Source organism: Gossypium raimondii, chromosome 5, assembly GCF_025698545.1.
Source record: "Gossypium raimondii isolate GPD5lz chromosome 5, ASM2569854v1, whole genome shotgun sequence".
Classification (NCBI taxonomy): Eukaryota; Viridiplantae; Streptophyta; class Magnoliopsida; order Malvales; family Malvaceae; genus Gossypium; species Gossypium raimondii.
Window position 1 is genome coordinate 55,036,338 of NC_068569.1, and position 21,751 is coordinate 55,058,088.

General features: G+C 29.3%; 1 protein-coding gene across 2 annotated transcripts; it reads right to left on the minus strand.

Moving 5' to 3' along the window:
- Nucleotides 1–648: 648 nt before the first annotated feature.
- LOC105768408 (probable disease resistance protein At4g27220) lies at nucleotides 649–13,571 on the minus strand. Of its 2 annotated transcripts, none has more exons than XM_052630562.1 (10): nucleotides 13,350–13,571; nucleotides 12,205–12,260; nucleotides 10,054–12,024; nucleotides 8,039–8,894; nucleotides 6,976–7,164; nucleotides 6,211–6,528; nucleotides 4,307–4,519; nucleotides 3,036–3,305; nucleotides 1,910–2,668; nucleotides 649–1,719 (listed from the first exon to the last, which is right to left on the minus strand). In XM_052630562.1, the coding sequence occupies exons 3-10, from the start codon at nucleotides 12,009–12,011 to the stop codon at nucleotides 1,606–1,608; spliced, it is 4,677 nt and encodes a 1,558-aa protein (XP_052486522.1). In that variant the 5' UTR covers nucleotides 12,012–12,024; nucleotides 12,205–12,260; nucleotides 13,350–13,571; the 3' UTR covers nucleotides 649–1,605. The 2 variants fall into 2 exon arrangements, with proteins under 2 accessions (XP_052486522.1, XP_052486521.1); XM_052630561.1 differs by having other exon boundaries at nucleotides 649–1,728.
- Nucleotides 13,572–21,751: the final 8,180 nt, after the last annotated feature.

Genomic DNA, 21,751 nt, shown 5'->3' on the forward strand with positions numbered 1-21,751 from the left:
CCTCGAGGTAACAAAATGTCACATCCCGTGAGTTAGGATACAACCCTTTTGGAATTCCCGAGATAAATTTTGGTTTTTGAAATTGGTACGATTTTATTGAAAAAGGGATACTCGGCTATTTAAATTCAACAAAAAAATTGAAGCCCAGTAAGTTAGGGCACAATCTCCTCGAGAATCTTGGACCCCGAGTATCTTGAAAATTTTGGAATAAAACTACTTTAATGTTTTAATGAAGCGTAATCTTCAAAACAAATGTAGTGCGATTAATGGTAACGCATAATACGAAAGGATAATTTGTAAATAAAACATAGACCAAGGAATGATGAATAAATAATAAAAAAATTCAACAAGCTTAGCAATGATTATCTCATGCGAACACCAACATTAGCTAATAGGAGGAAACTAATTTAAAATTGAGCAAATTTACATAAACACCAATAAAGTGTACAAGTTTAAACACCATTTAAGAAAAAAATGACATGAAAGAAGGTAAATTGAAATTAATAAATTATATTTAAATGAATAACATGTAGAAAAATTCGAAATAAATTTTACATGAAATTGTAATATGCAAATGAATTCTAAAGTAAATATGGTATATAAGTAGAAAATTAAAATTTATAATATATAAAACAATTAATACACATATTAATTTAAATAAATAATGCATATTAAATGAAGAGTTTGATAATAATAAAACAATAATATATGTACATAATAAAAATACAATATGGTTGAAATATACAAAATAAGTAAAGGAGGTTTAAAATAAATAAATTATAAATGTAAAAGCCAAAAGATGATAATTATAATAAGGGTAAACTACTAAAATAGTCACTTTTGTTTGGTTCAGGTTACGTTTTAGTCACTTATGTTATCATGTTGTAGCATTTTTGTCACTGAGCCGTTAATTTCTATTAACTCTGTAACAATAAGCTAATGTGGCACATTAAATCATCATTTCAAACAAAAATTCTAGGTTAATTTATACAATCGGTCCCATATTTTTTTCTTTTATGTTTTTTTAACTTTCTTTCTTTTCCATTCTCTTATGCTTCTCCCTTTGTTTTCCTCCTTTCTCCATTTAATTTCTTTCAACGTATTTGTTTTCCTCCTTTCTCCATTTCTTTCAACGTAGTTTTGCTATGTTTTATTTTTTTGACCAATTTAATTTTTCCGAGTGAGGCGAGCTTGTGGACTAGTTACAGATGGAAAACATAGAAAAACTATGTTAAAAGAAATGAAGAATAGAGGAAAATAGAGGGAGAAGCAGAAGAGAATGGAAAAAAAAAGTTAAAAGAACTTAAAAGAAAATTTTAAAATTGTTTAAAATGAAAAAATATAGGGACCAATTGTAGAATTTAACCTAAAATTTTTGTTTGAAATGATGATTTAACATGCCACATCAGCTTAACATTACACCATTGTTGGCAATTAACGACTCAGTGACTGAAATGTTACAACACGATAACGTAAATGACTAAAACATAATATTTCAAACATAAGTGACTAAAATGTAACCTAAGGCAAACAAAAGTGACTATTTTGGTAGCTTACCCTTATAATAACATGGCTTTGAAAGCTACCCTAAAATCATCCATTCTTTCATGTAATGTGTGGTAGTTGACTCTCACCCCCACCTCGGCTCCAATCTATATTCTCGTTGAAAATTGCATTTCGAACAGTGGTAGGCTCTTCAACCGCAACTTGCTCAACCAACTGAGTAGCCTTGGAAAACAATTGAAGAAAATTTATAATTGAAACTTTAATCTCATGTCATCAAGGAAAAAAATAAGAAACACATATATACTCAAGGAATTTAATTAAAAATTTTGCATGTTATGCCTTTAGTTGTAATTGTTATAATTACATAGAATAAAGTAGGATTAAAGGGTTGTAGGATATATACCTTTGTTTTGCAATGTACAAATTCCTGTGAATCAATGAAGAAACCAGTAGCCAACTTAGGGCAATCTCTTACTTCCAACTCTATCATTGCTGGGAATACAAAATGATATCCTTTGGGACAAAAGTGAATGAGGCCAGGTAGTTTTTCAAGTGATAACCATTCTAATTTATCAAATTTCATCTCCTCTTCAGCTACCACTTCCACTTTTTCTTCTAATTCGAATACTTGTTCCAATTTAGAATTCCTTGTAACTATGAGAGTTTCAAGCTTTAGAAGAACAGGAACAAATCCAAAAGGAAAAAGACTGTTCAAATTTTTACAGTTTATAACAATGATTCGTTTCAAATTTGGAAAGCTCATGGGTTGGAGGCTAGTATCACCATTGGATGATGAAGAAGAAACTTGATCCTTGGCTAAAATGAGTCGTTCTATTTCCTCACACCACTCGATGAAAAGATCCACCAAATGTGATAAACTGCGAGCCATCATAGGCGAAAATATATATCTTAGCTTATTGCAACCACTCAGTGTTAGAGTTGTAAGGTTCTCAAGGGTTACAATTTGAGCAAAATCGTTCCATATAACCCGCACTTCAAACAAATTCCTCAATTCCAATAATTTTATGGTTGAGAACGAGTACCCGCCTTGAACTTGAAATACTTCTTCTTGATTCCCAACTACTATACAACCTTCATTCAATACAGGAACATCAGTGTTGCATAATTGGCGGCTATTTCCCACGTTACTAAGAACCAAATCCTGCATACACAGAAATCCTAATAAATGTCATAAAAACACACTAGAGTAAATGTTACCCATAAGTCTTCATAATTTTACATATTCCAAGTAACAAAAAATACTACTTCTCTAATCTCAATGCTACATGTATCTTTGATTTTTTTAAAGGATATATTTTTTAAATCTGAACCCCTAAAATATCTACCAAATTAATTAAACACAAAAGGCCATTGCTTGATACATTTTTATTTAAAGAGTGAAAAATGGAATTCATTTACAAATTATGTATAAAAGAGGAATGAATTATCACATGAACTAAGCAACATATCGATTTACTGATTTGCTATAGTGCCAAAATCCATATATAAAATGCGAACAATCTAAATACCTCTATGAGCTGAGCTTGTAAAATGAAGCATGAGATTTGGGGACAATTTGACACTTCTAAATTTTTCAGAAAGGGCACATTAAGTAGAATGTGATCATCAATCACATCCCTTTCTTCTGTCGAACTGAAGACTTGTAGTAGTTGAGGGCAGTTCTTTAGGTAAATAGATTCCAACAATGGAAATCCCTGAGATAAAGTGTTTGCAAACAGATATTTCAATAGTTGGCAATCCTCTATCCGGAGAGTTTTCAGTTTTGTCCAGCAGTGATTCTACATGAATGAACCACATAATTAGATATTATACAAAATATATTTGTTTAAATAAAAGCGAGAAATATGATTTACCAAAACATATGAAAAGAAAGCAATTGATCTTTGATTTATCATATTTTGGAACTGTGATACCCCAACCACTTCAAAATCATTAATCATGACAATAAAAAATAAAAATACAATATTCATTGTAATAGTCGATGAGAGAGATTGAACTCTGATGCTCGTTCAACTTTAAAATCAAAGAATTATGAATACAATTTTTTAGTCCAACATGAAGTTTTGAATAAAAATATTAATATCTAAAATGGACTTTGATAAGTTATTCTAATAGTTTTCAGACTATAGAGGTTAACGCAATGATTTGATCCATTCCATATGCACCTCAATTCCGATAATGATATCAATATTTATTAGTTAAATTTACCAAAATTCTTGCCATCAAATAATATTTATTAGGTAGAACTAACCACTACTCAAATAAATTCATTCTACAATTATATTAATATATATTTATACAACACTGTTTTAATATCTCACATAAATTATCAAATTAAAATATGGTAGCATTGCAAAAACAAATCATATTATGGTAAATTAATTTAATAATTTTCTAAAATATAATTTAAATAATTATTATTATATTAAATAAATATATTAAATCTTAACGTCAATAGAAAATAAATATATAATAATTCTCTATTTTAATTTTTACTATTTATAATTATACATGAATTATTTTAAATATGAATATTATAGTATATTAGTATTTGATAATAAAAATTTATAAATTAATTTGATATACTAATTTTAAAACATATAGTTGTAATTTAATTTTAAATTATAACTTTTATATTTTTAAATAGTTGTTATATGGTATGTGTATGTTCGATTTGATTTAAACTCAATAAAAAATTTGAATTGAACACTACAATTCAAATTAATTTTCAATTTTTTCAACTCTTTGCTCAGCCTTAAAAATGTAAATACAGAAGTACCTGTGATCCAAGTTCAGGAAGCACAATATCTTGTCCATGCTTATTTTGTTCCATGTTGAAGACTTGTATAAGTTGAGAACAATGTCTTATGTAAACAGATTCCAAGGATTGAAGCCCTTGAGTCCAAGTGTTTGCACAAACATATTTCAAATTTCGGCAAAATTCTATGCGAAGAATCCTCAATTTCGGCCAGCAACAAAGAGAAGAGTCATTCTACATGTTTCAAACACACATCTTAGTAAGTTATTTATTTTATTATTAATTAAAATAGATTATTAATTAAAAGATAAAATATAAAAACATGTATATGCTGCTTAGTTTCTTTTAGCATACCAATGGTTAGATGCACAGGGTTTCTACCCAAAAAAGCAACAAGCTAACTCAAAAAAACTAGGGGGTTTTTAGTTGTTTATAAAACACACAATCGAAATAAATAAAATTGAATTTATTTTTTTATAATTAGGAATGGAGAATGAAATTGTTTGAAATTGAATTCAAGTATTCATGTCTACAATATAATATTTTTGTTGTTAGACTAAAACATCATTAGCAACTTAAATGCAAATATTTATTTTAAATTATAAAAATATTAAAGCATTATTATAAATTAAATAAAAGATAGAATTTCCTTCTATATAAATAATTACATTCTTCTATCATGTAAATTGTGTTGAAGTCAAACAAACCTTATAAGTGGGCAATCCATGGGCAAAAGTCAAGGTGGCATGGAATTAATTGAAGGCTTATCCATAAATAAATAAAATAAACATAAAATGAGAGAGGTGGCAATTGATGAGGTGGTTTTTGAGCCTATAATAAGGTTTCATATATTTGTGATATGAAGAAAAAGAAAGAGTAAGAAATGAAAGAAATGAAAGAAATGTGTGTGAGTTTGTGTGCACAAGAGTGGAAATATGCAAAGAGTGAATTGTGAGTGTATAACTAGTGGTAACTAGAAATTGAGAGAGGGGAAAATATATTTGTATTTTGTGTAAGTGTATTTGTTTTGAGTAATAAAATTTAATTTCCTTAGTCACTACTTCACTTCCAATAAGTGGTATCCAAGTTACATTGGTGTCCTCATCACAAGGAGATGACAAACATGATTCAACCATAGATAGAATCACAAACTAAATCAAAGTCCATGATTCAAGGGATTATCTTGGACAATTTCAAATCAATTCAATCTCTAAAAGATAATCTCCTAAGTGATATGATCTTCTATAATGGTCTAGATATCAATCATAGACTCAATCATACCCCATAAAAGTCATTCAATAAGTTGCCAATATAATAAATATGGAAAAGGTTTCCATATCGATTTAGTGCTCTAGGGAATGAATACTTCCTTTGACACTAAAATGTGAGTTTTTTCAACAATATTAAATTGACCTTGTAAGTTAGCAATCTAAAGGTAGAATAAAGTGGCATGGAATGAATTAAATTAAGGCTTTTCTATAAATAGAAAAAATCTAAATAAAAATGAGAGACAACAATTCATGATGCATTTTATAAGCCTGTAAATAGGTTTCATATATATGTGATATGTAAAAGCAAGCGTGTGAAAGAGAAGAAAAAGAAAGAGTATGAAACAAAACAAAGGTGTGTGACTTTGTGTGCGTGAGAATGGAAATAAGCAAAGTTTTAAAGATTTCCTTTATCAAAACATATGAATAAGAAATAAATTGATCTTCCAACGTATCAGTTATAAAGAAATATATTTCGCAACTGTGATACTCCAACCACTTTAAAATAATTAATTATGACTATTAAAAAATATATATATTCATGGTAATAGCCGATGAGAGAGATAGAATTCTAATTGCTGATTATAAATAACTTTTAAAATAAGGTTGAAATATTAATTATTTTATGAACATAAAAATGAATTCGAGTCCAAATACCTGTAATCCAAATCCATCCTTATTTTTTTCCATGTTGAAGATTTGTATAAGTCGAGGACAATCTTTTATATCAATAGCTTCCAGGCAGGGAAGTCCTTGACTTGAACACAAATATTTCAAGTTTTCACATCCACTAATCCTGACATCTTTCAATTTTGGCAAGAACAGAGAAGACTGATCTTTTATATTTGACAAATGTTCTAAAGAGTTGCAATTCCAAATCACGAGATATTGCAAATGCACCAAAGGTCCATTCCACATGTACTTCAATTTTGGCAATGATCTTAACTCCAAAGAAGTTAAATTTGTCAGATATTCCTGTCATCCAATAATATTTGTTAGTTTAATCTAACCACTAAAATAAATTGATTGTACAATGATATACACACTAATTTTAATATCTCACATATATTATCAAAGCAAAACAAAAATCATAATAAGGTAAATTAATTCAATAAATTTCTAAAATATAATTATTATATTACATTAAAACAAAATATAAAAAAACATATTAAAGCGTAACATCATGAGAAAATAAATATATACTATTTCTCTATTTTAATTTTTAGTATACAAATAATAAAGAGCGTGTACGTGGCTCTTGAACAAAAGCTACAGGCTGCATCGGTTTGTTTGAATACTTAGAATTTCAAAAATCAATAAATTACAATTATAAAAAGTAATAATATGTAAACATATATTCATTAAAAATAAATGAAAGCATAAATACTCTATGAATTTTAAAATATTTATCATTAAAAGTACCTGTGATCCACGTTCAGGAAGCACAATGTTTTGTTCCATGTTGTAGATTTGTATAAGTTGATGACATTTCACTATGAAGACAGATTCCAAGGATTGAATCAAAGTGTTTGTAGAAATATATTTCAAACTTTCACAATCTTTTATGCGAAGAACTCTCAATTTCGGCCAGCAATAAAGAAGACAATCATTCTGCATGTTTCAAACACGTTTTAGTAAGTTATTTATTTTAAATTTCATATAGAATCACAACTCAAATCAAAGTGATCCAAAATATTGTCTTGGGCAATTTTGAATCAATCAAATCTTTAAAAGATAATATTTCAAATGACATGATCTTCTATAATGGGCTAAAAATCAACCATAGACTCAGTCATAGCCCATAAAAGTCATTCAATGAGTTGTCAATATAATAAATATGGAGATTATCTCTATATTGATTTGGTGCTCTAGGGAGTAGGCACTCGCTCTAACACCAAAATGCTAGTTTCATATTTTTCAATAATATCAAACCGGCCTTGTAAGTTAGCAATCCAAGGATAGAAGAAAGGTGGCATGGAATTAATTGAAGGCTTTTCTATAAAGAAATAAAATCTAAATAAAAAGGAGAGACACAACAATTTATGATGCAGTTTATAAGCCTATAAATAGATTTAATATATTTGTGATATGTATAAGCGAGCTTGTGGATAGAAGAAAAAGGAAGCGTTTGAAACAAAACAAAGGTGTGTGACTTTGTGTGCATGAAAGTGGAAATAAGCAAAGAGTGAATTGTGTGTATAACTAGTTGTAGGTAGTAATTGAAAGGAAGAAGAAAATATATTTGTATTTTGCATTGGTGTATTTGTTTTGAGTAATAAAAGTTACTTTTAATTTCTTTAGTGGCCACTACGCTTCCAACAAACCCGATACACATAAATAACATAAAAATAAATACCAAACCAAGCACTTCACTTCAAATTGGTTTTTGGTTTTCTTGCAATTTGTTTCATCCTTAAAAGAATACTATCATAAAGCTAAAACAATTAAGAAGATTAAAAAAATTGGAGAGAATAGGTATCCCTACCTCAATAATCTCGTCTTCTTGGCCAAAACCAATGACTTGCTCTAGTCGATCGCAGTAGCTTATATAAAGTTGTTGTAGATGCAACATACTTAAAGCTAGGCAAGGTGAGAAGATTGTTTTCAGATTATCACAAGATTCAATGCTCACAACCTTTAGACTTTGGAGGCTTGCAATTGCACGATGGGATGGCTTTACTTCCCATATCCTCTTCAATTTCGGCAATGAATGTAGCCTCAATATTGTTAAATTTGAGAGCAATGGTGTCTGACATTTCATTTTTTCAGAAAGTTTATCTATTTGAAATATCACTTGTAACTCCTCACAATCTTTAATGATCACTTCCTTAAGGTTTTGCAAGAACCTAGTCGGAGAAACACCATAGCACAACCCTTTCAAAGAAGCCATGCTTTCGATAATTAATTCCACCAAATTAGAGAATGCAACAGTTGACCCTTGATCCTTTTTTGTATCAATCAAGAATTCCATATCATTGCAAGATTTGAGCTGCAGAGAAGTCAACTCATTTACTCCCATTTCATCCATGCTTGGCACAATATTCTTTTGTCCACCAACATTCCTCAAACTCAACGCTTCCACATTGCAAAATAAATTGTTAAATGCACTTAATGAAGATGAGAAATCTTGAATAGCCAATCTTCTAAACGCCTCCTGATCGCTACTATAATATTCTCCAACTATATCGTACCTTTGTAGTTTAGGGAACATAAAATCTTCTAGAGGAATTTGATTAGCAGAAAGTCTCAGTGATAGTGCAGTTAAACGAGACAATGACTTCAACTCCAATAAGTTGAGATTATTTTTGGGTATGACATGTAACTCTTGTAGTGAAGTCAACCTATTATATTCATAAACAAAGTAGCATTAATTGAAAATTTATGTGACACAATCCACATTCCATGAGGTTAAAAAAAAAAATTGTAATTCCTTAAAGTAAGTCATAAAAAGAAATATGTAAAAAAGTCAAAAACTTGAAATAAATCAAGATAAGTAATAAAAGGACACTATTAAAATTAAATTAAAAATCTCTAAATTTTTTTATCACTTTCAAAGAAATTTTCAAGAGGTTAATTTTTTTTCTTTTTAACAATTTATCTCAAAATTTCTGGGTCTAAAACATAAGTAAATTTTCTGTTTTTTTATAATAACTTTTTCACTCTCAAATTTTATAAGAAAGTCATTTTACCCTTATATTTAAAAGTCATTTTACCCTTCTATTTAAATTTTAACCTTTTATAACCCTTAAATTTGTGATTTTTTGTCAAATCATCTCAAAATGAATAGAAAAGTTGATGTTTTAAAATTTTACTGATGTTGATATCGTGGATTGACACATGAATAACACATTATTCATAATATATATATATATATATACATATCTAATAGTAAAAAAATTGAGTATTTATCTTGATTTTTATTAAAATTTAAAGTCTTTATTTTATTAAACTTCCTTAATTAATTTTTATTTAATATTATATATATTTTATATTTACTTTAATATATATATATTTATATATATATATGTATATACATATATAACACTTAATTATAGCTAATAAAATTTGTTATTTTCCTTGGCAACCCACATATCTATCCACATATACTTCAAACATTACATTATTTGTCTTATATGAATAATTTTAAATTTATAAAAATATTCAAAAATAAAAAATTGAAATTCAAAAAATAAAAAATCATAAAATTAAAAAATATAGCATGAAGTATGGATTGGAATGTGGGTGTTCATGTTTAAAAACTTAACATTTTAGTTAGTATTTCCGTTAAAAATAATTCAGCATTTTTAAAAGGTTGATGCTCCTTTTAAATGTCCATAATCAAATTTAATTAAAAACCGAATAAGGACTAAATTGATAAATGATGTTAAAATTAGTATTGTAAAATTAAAAATACCAATTAAAGTAATTAAGAGGAAAATAAATTATGTCAAACAAAATACCAATATGATAAAAAGAAAATTAAATCTGATGCACTCTTACCTTGATACCAAGTTTGGGGGGATATTCATTTCTCTTTCAACTCCAACACCAGAAAGACGTAAATATTTCAGTGCAGACAACTTCACTAATTCTTCACTTATCTCATCAATTTCAGTGGCAATCAATGCAAGAATCTCAAGGCTTCTCATATTTGTCAGAGATGATGAGAAGTTTTTCAGCATGCAATCATAACACCTCAAAGTTTTAAGATTTGGTAAGGAAGGGAATCCTTTCAGTGAGAAGCTGACACGTTTGAGAAGTAAAACTTGGAGGGCTTTCATTTCTTCAAAAAATGTACCCAAAACCACTAAGAAATCATCTCGGTTCCTCTTCCTCTCGCCCTCTAAAAACAAAGTTTTGAGCTTTGAAAATTCCACTTTATCAGGAAAAATATTTATGATACTACTACAATTCCATAAAGCGATTGCAGTATAACTTTCATCCATATGAGGCCATTCTTTCAACGTATCTTTTACCATGAACCTATTTTCTCCCGTTGATGTTAGCCAATGAGCAAAATCTCGAATCACATCATGGATTCTAATCGTATCTGCACCATCAGTTTCCAATAACAAGCCAGATTTTTGGAGTTTTTTTAGTGCTTCAACAATTTTCTTCCTTTTATCTTCAATCGAGTAAAAATTAGGGAACAATCCTACTCCAATTCCGCACATAATCAATATCTCAGTATCGATTTCTTCATCTTCAGGAAAAAGGGAACACAGTAAGAAACAAATTTGGATGTCATTTATTCCCGTCATTTGGTTAATGCCTTTCTTCAAGTAATCGTAGCTAAGCTTAAGAGGCTCGAGGACACCCCCGAGGACTTCTTCATCATACAAATGCGTTGAGTCCTTGAATCTCTGATTTGCGTCTCTCCACCCATTTAAACTCTCACCTTTTAAAGCTTTGGCCACGACAACAATTGCAAGAGGCAATCCCTTACATTCAGCAGCAACCTCTTTGGCTACATCATTCAACGTGGAACAATCATCTTCTAAACCAGCTTTATCTCGAAATAAAACCCATGCTTCGTCTTTGGATAAGATGCCAAGTTGAATTTCCTTCTGACACTTCATTTTACTGCAGACTTGTTGTTGACGTGTAGTCAGAAGAATTTTGCAACCCTTGTGGTCATCACCGAATGGAATTCCGATATCCTCTAATTTGAATTCTTCCCAGAGGTCGTCGACAATTACAAGGATTTTTTTCACGCGTTGCATACTCCTGAATAGCTCTTCTGCTTTTCCTTCTTGGCTACTTGTTTCAAATTTTAAACCAAAAATATCTGCAACTTTATCTTGAATTTTGTTGATGTCTGCATTTTGGGACATAGTAAACATCACAACTTTATCAAAGAACTTTTGTTCTCGAGCATGCTTCCCAACTTCTTTGGCTAAAGTTGTTTTACCAACTCCTGGCATTCCTTGCAGTCCGATCATGTTGACACCCTTAGCATTTATAGCCTCCATGATCTGGTTGAAAGCTGATTTTGAAGATTTAGAGTGCATGAAATCAGTGGATCTGATGAATTCTATTCCTTGAAGAGGACGACGATAGCCCACCTGTGCAAAGTTAGAAGTCTCTAAAAGTTTAGAGATAATAGGAATCTTCTCTGCCAGTTTCTTACTTAAGGAATATCGCCAGCCCCATTTAGGACACCATTTGAAACACTTGACGCGATCTATTTCATCTTTCAAGTTCTGGGTTTCTTTCAGTTCTTTCTCAGCGCTTGTAAGCCAGTTGTCAACGTCCTTATGGATGAGCTCATTTTGCCTTTCAGCCTCATCGACACGAATTTTCACCCTCTCTTTCTTCAATTCAAGTGCTTCTCGTTGATTCTTGAAATCTTCAACAATCTCTCCATAACGGAAAAAGTAACGGAGATAGGGTGATGCGTATTCCTTTGCCTGGTCTGCCACAATTTCGACAGCAGCAGGGGCAGCATATTCGGCCATTTTTGTTGATAGTCTGATGAGGTTGAACAAAAACATTGGTTATTAGTAAGAATTAACATAAAGAGAAATAAAAGCAATTGTGACAAATAAAATCAGTATTTGTAGTAAAAAAATCGAGTGGAAGCTACCAAATAAGAAGCTGTAAATATTGATGTAAAGCAAAGATGTTATTATTGAAGAAGGTAGAAAATACCTCTGTTTCTGTCTGAGAATACCAGAAAGTAAATAGAGCTTGAGAGAAATAAGTAGCTGTAAAAGATGAAAAGAATTGATTTAGTGCAGGTAATAGAAAATAATAATAAAAAAATTGAGAGCATGTTTTAACCTTACATGCACACTCAATCGTAATTACTCTTCCCATTTTATTCATTCTAAATCGGAGCTATAATTTGTATGTGAAATCCTAAAAACAATTTCTCATAAAGAAATCCTAAAAAGAATTACATTCTCTTAAACATATTTTATATTTATTTCTACATTTTGGATTATAGATTGGATGCTTTTAAGTTCCTATAGAATTAGAGTTTGTGTGCTCTCTAAAATGTTTAATGGAAAAAACGACACAAGACTAATGAATGGAGAAAGGACACTCTTCATTTGCCCCTTTCCTGTTTGATCAGCATGTTATACACTTCAACTCTGAGTAAAATCCGATTCGATTCGAAAATTTTGATTTAACTAGTTCGAGTTATTTGTGTTAATTAATTTTTTGGATAAACTCGAATTGACTTGAATATGAATTACCCAATTCGAGTTATTCGAAAATCCGAATTAGAAAATGTAAAACTATATCGTTTTGATAAATGTGTACCTTTCTAAAGTTAAATTCAAAACCATTAAGTTATAAGGCAAAATTACGTCATTTTGATAAATATTTACTCATTAAGTTAAGAGGTAAAACCATTATATTATTTATGTAGTTAAATAATATTGTAATTCGTCTGTTAGTTAAACAATCGGTCCATGTAAATGCAACATTGAATATAAATAATAGGATTGGTTAATTCGACTCAACTTGACTCGAAAGTTTTTACTCGATTTGATTTGGTTAAAAAAAATCAAATTGAGTTTAGTTGCTAAGATAAATTCATCAACTCGACTAACTCAAAATTTTTCGATTCGACTCAACTTAATCAAATACTCACCCTAAATCCAAGGTTCTTGTTCTAGTTTGTTCAATCTTTAAAATGAATATATAATCTCTTTAATTAAGACGGAACTTGTATGAAACCTTTCTTTATGAAAAATAAAATCACAAGTGATTTAAAATGAAAGGGAGATCCACTCAACAAAAACATGAAAATATATAGCAATGAGGAGCAGTTCCTCAAAACTTACCTTCACTCAACTATCCTCTGCGCTGTTTCTTTTGCCAAGTCGAAATCAAGGTATGAAGAAAGTTTGGTTTTCAGAAATAAAAGACAGTTTGCAGGATTTTTTTTTTTGTTTTTTTTCCCTTAATTGAGACAATACAAGAAAATGTGAAAACTGAAAAACAAATAGTGGAAATTATCACACACACAGATTTTTTTTTTTTTTTTGGTGATGATCACAGACACAGATTTCAGAATATGGAAGCAAAAAAGGAAATGATGAGAAACACAGGTTAATTTGAGAATTAGAAAGCCAAAAACAAAGAGTGGAAATGATCAAACTTGGAAGCAAAGACCACTTTGGATGAGGAAGAAGAATGGGAAGTCGTTGGTTTAACTTTCAAATGTTTTTCTACTTTTTTTATTTAAATTCATAAAACAAAGTATTGTTCATCATTCTTTTCTTTATTATAATAAAATAATCATTATTTTTATTACCATTAAAGTCAATGTCTTTGTTAATGTAAAATTCCATTTTTTATATTTTTATATTTTAGTAAAAATATTATTTATTTTTATTTATTTTAATTATTAACTTATATTTTTTCTATTCGATTCTACTCGATAATCGATCTAAGACTAAGAAATTAAAATTTTTGTTCTCGAAAAGCCAACAATGGTGGTTAAGGCATGTGATTAGAGCAGAACAAATAATTCCCTCAAATAATTGAAGAAAAGGATGACGGATGATTGATTACTAAGAGTCGTCACCACTTTTGCTAGTGGGATAGGTCTTGTCAATGAATTATTGCCTTTGTAATTATCAAGTTTGCTCACCACTTTCGCTAGTGGGACAGGCATTGTTGACGAATTACTTTTTACTATTTTTACCTTACCTGCTTCCTTTGCTTACTTATTATCGTGTATAAATAGAATATATAAGTATTAGCATTAAATGATTTATTATATGAATTAGGAAAAGAAAAAACTTCTCTTCTACAGATATAGATAAAATACAAAAAAGAAAAAGAAAATACAGATATAGATAAGAATTTTATTTTTTAACACGGTTAACCATTAGACAAGGTGATACATTAAATAGGATAACTTGACTTAAAAATTTAATAAATACTATTTAATCATGATTGAAATTTTAAAATTTAAAAATTAAGGACAAAATTTAATTAAATTAAAATATAAAATTAAATATACAAGTTGCACATAATACAAAAATGGATAATAAAATTTAATTGTTTAAATTATAGATAGAATTTCATCAAGTCTTACGTTTTAAAACTTGTGAGAGTTATTTTATTCAAAAATATCATTAATTAGTGGAAGAAGAAGACATTTTATTTGGAGTTATTGGTTTCACTTTTTATGTTTATTTATTTTATTTTATTTTAGAATAAAACAATTATCGAAAAAGAAAATATTGTTTAGGTAGTAATTTGTGGGTTAAGTTGTTTTTAAATAGACTTAATGGTTTGACTAATGGAGATAATAATTTTAAAAATAATTTATGTACCACTTGTGATAAAAAAATGTTTAAGCACGAAGATGAAAAAATGGCATAATCTAAGTATTAGTTTGTAGGTTAAACCAATGTTGTGCATAGAGAAAATATTAAGAAAATATTTTCTTTATTTTATTTTATTTTTAGAAAAAAGGAAGCTTTTAAATCTCAAAATTTTTAAAAATCAGAAAATTATATATATAATTATATAAAATTTACAGAAACTTTAATAATATATATTTTTGGAAAAATATATAATAGAGAGAAAATACAAAGAAAATGTAAGGAGAAATCTAAAATATTCTGATAGTTAAGATATTTGTATAAAACAATGCAACCTTCCATATATATCTCTCAAAAAAATTCTGATTTTTTTTTTCGTTCCTTGTATGGAATAGTTAGGTCACATTATTCGTACGGAAATAGATGTTGGTAGGTGGAATTCAATTTGACTATCAAGATCCGGTTCAATCATTTTCGGCAAAGCGAAGGTGGAACAAGTTTATTAGTTAAAAGGAATTCTGAAGCAGTTTTGTGATTTTTCTGGGAATAAAATTAGTGCAAGGAAAAGTAATATGTATCTTTCCAAAGTAGTTGAGACTGATTTGTGTGTTCAGATTAGCCAGATATTTGGGTTTCAGAAATTTCTTAATCTTGGGATCTACTTTGGGGTGCCCCTCCTTTATGACCGAGTTAAAGAAGATAGTAAGGCAGTATATATGGAGTTGTTCTGCTGGACAGCCAAAACTTGTTGTGGTGAGGTGGGAGTCCATCTATCAGCTAAGGTCTCAAGGTGGTCTTAGATTTCGGCATCTCAAGGATCAAAATAATTCCTTTCTTATGAAGGTTGGTTTCAATTTGGTCACCATGGAGGATGCTTTATGGGTTCGAGTCCTTCGTTTAAAATATGGATGGAACAGTCACATTCCGGAATCCATTTCCAGAAGCCAAAGCTTACACCTATGGCACTCCCTTTCTAAGGTTTGGCCTCTATTTCATGAGAATCTAATTTGGTCTGTTGGTAATGGTTCTAGTATTCATTGTTGGAAGGATTCTTGGGTACGTACCGGGAAGTGGTCCTACTATCATATGTTCCACTTCGTACAAGACTAGATTTGAAGTGCACTCTGAGAGATCGGGTATTTATTGATGGTTCATAGAACTTGGATTTGTTTCGTACGTATTTGACTGCCCGAAAAGGTGATTAAGCTTATAGTGAGTATCCCCCCACATTCTACTAGTGGGGAGGATAGGGTCATCTAGGCTTGTTCAGGGTCAGGGTCTTTCTTTGTTCACAATGATTATTGGGCCTTAAAAGAAGACTTTTGGAACCCCAAAGAAGACAGTTGGAAGGATACTTGAAAATATCAAGGCCCCCAAAGAGTCCACTTTTTTCCTTCAGCTAGTATCTAAACAAAGACTTCTTACTAATTCAGACCATACTAGGAAATGAATGGGCACACCAACTATTGTCTTTTATGTGGCCATGATACAGAGGATATTCTATATGTTCTTCAAGACTGTACGACAGCAAAGGAAGTATTGATGCATGTGGTTCCATCTAAGAGATAACACAGATTCTTTTCTGATCCTTTTCAAATTTGGTTTTCCTCTAATCTATATTGTCATTTTAATATGCAAGATAGCGGAGTTACTTGGTCATGTCTATTCAGTTTAATTGCATGGAGAATTTGGAATAACAAAAATTTATTCATCTTCCAAAATATTACTTGAACGACTTATGAAATTGTCAAAGTCTCGTTAAGTTGGGCACAATAGTTTGAACCTTTTCTTAACAGTTCCCAAGCTAATCCTCTTAATTCGGTATTCCACTCACACTATGAAGGAAATTGGGTACATCTATTCTCTGATGGAGCAGTGGCCAGAGATTTCAGGAATGCTTCCGTTGGCAGGATGGTTCGTGATCAGTTTGAAAATTGGATATTGGGCTTTAATCACTATCTAGGCATATGCTCACCTCTTGAGGTAGAATTTTGTGGTATTCTAGATGGACTCCTCGTTTTATTAAATAAGAGATACAAGAGAGCCACAATTCAGACAAATAATCTGAAGGTGGTTAAAGTTTTGACCATGAAGGAGTACTCAATGTACTCAGGTATTACCTTACTCATAAGGATTCAATGACTTATGCATTACGAAGAACAATGGGAGATCAGATACGTACCTAGGAATTGCAATTTAATTATAGATCAACTGGTAAAAATTAGCCTTACATGATAGGCAAGCTTACAGATCTTTGAAGTGCCTCTAGACACTGTGTCTATGAATCTTCAACAAGACAAAGCATTTAGCGTTTCTTAGTAGTTGATTTGATGTAATTTTGTTTTATTTTCCACAAAAAATATGTATACTTTTAAATTTTTTGGAAAGTTTTTAAAACTTTCCATATTTTTTTTGTTATTTCTTAAAATTTTTTTAAATTTTTTTTTTGATTTTTGAAATTCTTTTGTATTTTATCTATTTCTTTTAGATGAGAAGAATATTTTTAAAATTTTTGGGAATTTTATATGACTCTCCATAATCTTTAGATTTGTGAATTTTTTTATTTTGTTTGATTTTTGTATTTTCACTTTTTTTGGTATTTTATGTATTTAAAAAATAAAAGTAAATAGTTTTTTAGTTATAGGAATTTGTTATAAATTTGTATATTTTATTTTTTAAGAAAATTGAGAATTTTCTCAAATTTTTATTTCTTTTTTCCCTTTTTCATTTTTAAATTTATTTAGGAAAATAAGAATTAGGAGATGTGACATGCTAAGAGTGTGCCACATCATTTTCTTAATGCTATTAACAACTGGGGCAAAGTGATACATAGATGGAAACTTCAAGTATCAAACTAATACAAAAAATTCTTTAGATACCAAAATGATAATTGAGTGAAACTTTGGGGAGCAAATAGTGCATTAACTATTTTAGAATAGGATAACTTAACCTAATGATTATCTGAAATACCTAAAATTCAAGATTTTCCGTTATTGAATTTCACTCAAAATCAAATATCAATCATTCTTAATCAAACCTTGATTTGAATATAACTTAATTTTGAAACTAAAATTGGATCTAACTAACCAATATAAAAACCATATCATTAATCAAATTTAAACATAAATTGAATTCTTTATATTTACAACAATTTTTTCTATTTCCAAACTTTTACACAATCATGTAGATTATTCCTTTTCTTTCTTTTATTTTCTGACGAATAAAATTAAGCAAACGATAAAATTGATTTAAACCTTCTTGGATATTCCCAAACAAGCTTGATTGGAAGTAGACATAGATGAACCGAAGAGAGAAAGGGAGCATGGAACCAAACTGGTTTGGATAAAGTTGATGGTAAGTTTAGTATAGTGGTTGATTTAGTCATTGAGAATGTAGAGCTCGTTTGAAGAATTTGTGAAACAATGTAATTTCAAGAGGGAGAGAATGTTGTAGGTCAGATAGATAATATGGTCATTGAGAGATCCAAATTGATTCGTTAAAGTGGTGATGGACAATAAGGGTTTGTAATTGTGGGGTGAGAATATGCGAAGCAAGTTTTATTTTGGTTTCAGCTTTCACATGTTCTTTTTTCATAAACATAAAAAAAATTAACAAATGAAAAATATAGAAAAACTACGTTAAAAGAGATGGAGAAGGGAGAAATTCGAAGGGAGAAGCAAAAGGGAATGAAAAATAAAGAAAAAAAAGTTGAAAGAGCATAAAAGAAAAAATTAAATTGTTTAAAATAAAAAAATATGGTGACCAATTGTATAATTTAATCTAAAATTTTTGTTTGAAATGAAAATTTAACGTGCCATGTCAGCTTACCGTTACACCATTAACGGTAATTAATGGCTTAGTGACTAAAATGTTACAATGCGTTAACGTAAATGACTCAAAAGTAACATTTCAAACATAAGTGACTAAAATGTAACCCGAGGTAAATAAAAGTGACGATTTTAATAGTTTACTCATAAATTTAACAATGTTAATAATTGTATTTTAATTTTGAAATTTGAAAAGTAGGATTAAATTCCTAAAATAAAAGTACACGGAGTCAATTTCAAATTTGGAATGAGTACAAGAACTTGACATATTTTAATCTGATTGAAAGTTACCAAGACTTATTGGAAATAATGGTTAAAGCTTTTGTCTAATACTTAGATAACGCGAATTGAAACCTTATTATCCCCTCCTCATCCCTAATATTGTAACTAGAGGTTAACCCAGGGGGGCTGGCAAGGCCCCCAGCTCCCCTTAAAATGGTAAATTGTTGTTTTGGCTCTTTAGAAAATTTTAAAATTTTAAAATTTTAAAATAATAAAGGTAAAATTACACTTTGGCCCCTAAAATTATGAAAATTTAATTTAATTCTTTAAAATTATAAAGATATAGACTATTAAAATTAAAATTTCATTTCGCCCCTAAAATCTTTTTTAGCTTCACCCCTAATTGTAAAAAAATTTTAAATTGAAATTATTACTTAATAATTAAGAATTATATTTTACATGATATTCCTCAATTATAAATAATATTAAGATACATGTTTTAAACATGCTGAACCACTATGCTTTGTGCTTGCCAAACTTGAAAACCAGAAATTTTCCTCAATTGAGATGTTTTATTGTAACCCAAGTATTTAGTTCATTGACACTTAACTATATTTTTCCCTTAATCATTTAATTTTTCAAATTGAATTTTAGTCACTTTTTCTTTAATTGTCTAATGGAAGTCTAACATGAGTTTTGTTTTATTAGTTTAATAATAAATTTAGGCATTTATAATTTACACATTTAATCAATTTGATCTCAAATCTAAAATAAATTCAGTCTTCAATATTTTCAAGATTTATCATTCTAAACTTAATTATAAAAACTATAAAAATAAAAATCTTAAAAAATAAAAAGAAAATATAAATTTGTGATTTGAATATTAAAATTTGATTGAATATTCATGATTTGAATTAAAACAATTTTGATTTCTTTTATCATTTATATTTGGACTCTTAAGAATATTAAAACTAGAAATATATAAGATTTATATAACAAAAATAGATAATGTTAGATTATGTGATCCGAATTTCGCCATTTGTTAAAGAAATAAAAGTAAGATAAAATATACCAAAGTTGCAAATATGCAATAGAAGAACATAGTAGATTTAATTACCAGCACAAAGTTCTAATTTACGGATTTACAAAGGGAATAGTGGTTTATGTTTAATAGAAATTACAAACACACTATATAACATATTATTCTTAAAGTCGAGTTTTCTTAGGAGAAATCAAGTCCTGAAAATACACAATACAATATGAATAAAGGAGAGTAGTTGCACTTTGCCTACAATAAGCCGCTCGATTCCATTGATATTATGGCACCTTAGGTACCTATAAAATTTGAAAACAAGGATTTATCAAAAACGTAGTGGAATTCAATGTGTTTTAAGTAATGTAATGATTGGTTTTTTAAGAATACCTGCGGATTTAGCATCATATAACGTTTGGTAAGAAGCTTGCATCTAATAGAACAAAGCTTGGAAACAACATCAATCATGTCTATCCTCAAACTTGGTGAATCTGCAGAACAAATTTCATAAATTTTTTATCCGATATTGATCTTTCAAATCAATTAGTTAATCTTTCACGGTTCTTGAAAAATATTTCGTTAATATACAAATGTTAACTCTTGTATAATTGCCGTTTGAAGGAACCAATTTAGGGATCCTAGATCAGATTTGAACGTGAAGGACATCGCTCAAGATCTAGACGAATCGGGGAAAAATCGTGCCTATGATAGCACCACACAGTCTTCCACACAAGTTTGTGGGTCACACGGCCCCTCACACGACCATGTCCCCCTAAAACCCAAAAATCTTAGATTCTCACATAGCCTAGGACCCTTCATATATGACTATGTCTCCCTTGCACCCTGGTTTTGCATGACCCACACAGCCACAGTCTATCACACGATAGTGTAACCCCTTCGCATTGTTGAAGGCATTGCACACGGCCATGTGCCCCTATTTTAAATTTTTACCTAGAATTTTACGATAGAATTTTTTTTGGCTTGCCCCCGATTGTAACAAAAAAGAATTTTAATTCTTAATTATTACTTAATAATTAAGAATTATATTTTTACATGATTTTCCCCCATTATAAATAATATTAAGGTATATGTTTTAAACATGTTGAACCACTATGCTTTGCGCTGGCCAAAGTTGAAAAACAGAAATTGTCCTCAATTGAGATGTTTTATTGTAACCCAACTATTTAGTTCATTGACACCTAACTATTAATTTTTTTTCTTAACCATTTAATTTTTCGAAATTGAATTTTAGTCACTTTTTCTTTAATTGTCTAACGGAAGTCTAACATGAGTTTTGTTTTATTAGTTTAATAATAAATTTAGACATTTAATATTTACACATTTAATCAATTTGATCTCAAATCTAAAATAAGTTCAATCCTCAATATTTACGAGATTGATCATTCTAATCTTAATTATAAAAAGTATAAAAATAAAAATCTTAAAAAATAAAAAGAAAATATAAATTTGTGATTTGAATATTAAAATTTGATTGAATATTCATGATTTGAATTAAAACAATTTTTGATTTTTGATTTCTTTTATCATTTATATTTGGACTCTTAAGAATATTAAAACTAGAAATATATAAGTTTTATATAATAAATATAGATTAGATTATGTGATCCGAATTTCGTCATTTGTATTTGGGAAGCGTCATCCTTATGAGTTAATTGTTTTACACTTCTTACTTGGTGTAGCTTCTTACATGGGCCGTGAGTGGGAACTTAGTTTTCGTTTGGGTATGCGGCCTTGGATCACTATTGCATATTCAACTCCTGTTGCAGCTACTACCACCGTTTTCTTGATCTAACATGTGAAACAGA